Source organism: Penaeus monodon, chromosome 18 (assembly GCF_015228065.2).
Source record: "Penaeus monodon isolate SGIC_2016 chromosome 18, NSTDA_Pmon_1, whole genome shotgun sequence".
NCBI lineage: Eukaryota > Metazoa > Arthropoda > Malacostraca > Decapoda > Penaeidae > Penaeus > Penaeus monodon.
In genome coordinates this window covers 34,430,681-34,433,678 of record NC_051403.1, presented here as the reverse complement: position 1 = coordinate 34,433,678, position 2,998 = coordinate 34,430,681, and the positions used below count along the sequence as shown (strand labels likewise).

Below are 2,998 nucleotides of genomic sequence, written 5' to 3'. Positions count from 1 at the left end.
TTTTATGAAAATTCTGACTATTCTAAGATTTCTCATCATTATTGTCATGATCAATACATTATCATTATTATTGTTGTTATTACAGTTATAATGCATTTTTTTGTAATAATACTCATAATGGAAGTAATAATGATAATAACAACAACAACAACAACAACAACAACAACAACAATAATAATAATAATAATATAATAATAATAATAATAATCATGATAATATAATGATAATGATAATAATAATGATAATGATAATAATAATAATGATAATAATAATAATGATAATAATAATGATAATAGTAATGATAATATATATATATATTTTTTTTATTCTGATTATTCTCATTTTTATCATCATTATTGTCATGATTAATATAATTCTAATAATTAGTATCTTTATTTCCGTAATAATTGCCAAAATCATCAGGAATAAAAAGCGAGATTTTGCCACTTTTCGACTTTTGGGATTATATATACTAATTATATTGTATGCCCAATAATGTTTAAAACCCTTACCTTACAAAACAGTACCTTTATCAAATTATTTAAAACTTATATTAGTTAGAAAAATACGGGAGGTATCACTGTGCAGGTAACTAAAACATTTAATACACAAAACATTATTTGATATTAATAAAACAGTTGAAAATGGACTGCCACAAAATGGACAAATAAAAACTAGCAAGGCCGGAAATACAAAACCTTCAGTCACACATACCATAATGTTGTTAAGTAAGTATATTCCCGTGCCAGTTAAGAAGGTGCTTTAAAAATATCAGTAATACTTTAATACTTAACTTGCACCTCGGAGATTACGTGGGTGGATCATGAGCAGAACCCAAAAAAAAAAAAAAGCCGAAAAATCCTGCGACCTGCCTCAGTACTACACCAACGGGGTCCGTGGCGCTAACCAAAAAAATACCCACTCGAAGAGTAGAGCGGTATGTGGGTTCGACGGATGCCATCTATCGAAGGTGGCAGTCCGCAGGAAAATGCAATTTCGAAGGGCACGCCTTTACATACCGAGGTGTTTAAATAAGCCCAAACAGCAAAAATACAAACAACTGTGTAAACTGAAGTAAACCTCAAACAATAAAATTAACGAGTTTAAAAAACATTCAATATGCAACAATAAAATGTGAAAAATAGGTAAACAAACAGTAAAACAGGCGTAAAAACAACTAAACCAGCAGCAAGCAGAAAACAACCCCAGCTTAAGTTTCTCTACTACAATACGATATTATTCTCTATCTATTATCTTTATCTATTCATATCTTATATAATAATATATACTTTTTTCTATCTTCTATCTATCTTTATTTTAAAATCTATTCTCCCTATATATACCCTTATCTATTTTATCAAAATATCTATATCTATACTTTTATATTATTTTTCTACTATCTATTATTTATTATTCTTCATCTTCTATTATCTACATTTTTAATTATTATATATATTATATTATATATAATTTTTATATATAATATTTTTTTTTTTTTTTTTGTTTGTGTGGGTGTTTGTTTTTTGTGGGTTTTGTGTGTGTGTGTTTTTTTGTTTTGTGTGTTGTGTTTGTGTTGGTGTGGTGGTGTGTGTGTGTTTTTGTTTTGGGTGTTGGTTTGTGTGTGTGTGTGTTTTGTGTTGTGTGTGGTTTTTGTTGTGTGTGTTTTGTGTGTTTGTGTGTGTGTTTTTTTTTTGTGTTTTTTTTTTTTTTTTTTTTTTTTTTTTTTTTTTTTTGTTTTGTGGGTGGGGGGGTTTGGTTTTTGGAGTTGGCGTTTCCCCGGGGGTGTGTGTGTGTGTGGGTGTGTGTGTGTGTTATATATCTGACATTACATATATATATATACATATTATATATACACGGCTCATATATATTTTATATAAATATATATATATATAAGTATATATATATATCTATATATAATAGTCATCATCATCAAGCGGCTAACCGCCGACGGGGGCGCATGGCCGTACCACCTATCACGCGTTCCAGCCAACGCGAGGACTCCCTACGGAGGCGAGAGGCAGGTCTTGACAGGGCAGTGCACCAAGGGCCATCTCTATTCCTCGCGACCCAGGCTGCACACAGAGCTCGTACCCAAGCCATGATCTCCGTAGGTTCCCACAGTGTCTCCTTCACACCCAGGTTTGTCTCGCAGAGAGACAGACCCTGAGGGGCAAGGGTCGTACAAGAGGAGGCGATGTTAGGTGGCGGAACATAGTTGGCAATCCAGATTAGCAAGTAAGAGGTTCCATGGACAGTCTCACGGTGTAACCCGCCTGGTTTGACACGTGGTTCGTGCCACACTGCTTAACCCCATGATCAGCTGCAGGGACACATCTGTTAACAACAAGGGCATCAAGGCGAGCACACGCGATGACAGTACATCACTGGATACACGAGTGTTCGCTTCCTCATAGACACAATAAAAATGGACGTATCAAGCCTTGAAGACCACCTCAGCTTCGCGCTCCTTACTGCCTAAGTACACAACATCTCAACGCGCTCTTGTGGATCACGAATTCATGGCTCTTGTTGCTAGACCAACCATACGACTTTAGTATGGTCTGACAACACCAGAGATATGGAATACCATATCCCAAGGTAGTAAAACTTTCAGAGTACCTTCAACGTCCTTGCCGCGCAAGCATGGATCGAGCTGTAGTAAAGGTTCCCCTAACAGGCCACAAGGTCCCTGACTCATTGGTCAGTTTGAGTCCAGGAGACCTCTAGGCCTTAGGGCTTACCACTCTTTGATAAATGTCAGAATAGCAGCCACAAACGCAGATTAGGATGGCACAGCGTCGGCAAAGCAAGGTCTGAGACCTTAATATTGCTAGTGTCTTGCCACACGCACTGACTGACTGGCTAGTAGCTTGTCACATATTCCAGTCCTATAACAGGTGTTGAAAAGTGTATGGCAAGGGGGACACCAGCCTTGCCTCACCCCATGTAATTACTAGGAAGAAATTCGACATACCCCCACCACACTTTACAGAAC

The 2,998-nt window shown here is 36.1% G+C and overlaps 1 protein-coding gene across 1 annotated transcript in view; it reads right to left on the bottom strand.

Moving 5' to 3' along the window:
• LOC119584729 overlaps positions 1 to 2,701 on the bottom strand; it is a 7,738-nt gene extending 5,037 nt beyond the window's left edge. Inside the window, 2 exon segments of the mRNA XM_037933394.1 lie at positions 1,971 to 2,303; positions 2,623 to 2,701. Coding sequence (XP_037789322.1) covers positions 1,971 to 2,303; positions 2,623 to 2,701 — 412 coding nt within the window.
• Between the last annotated feature and the right edge of the window lie 297 nt (positions 2,702 to 2,998).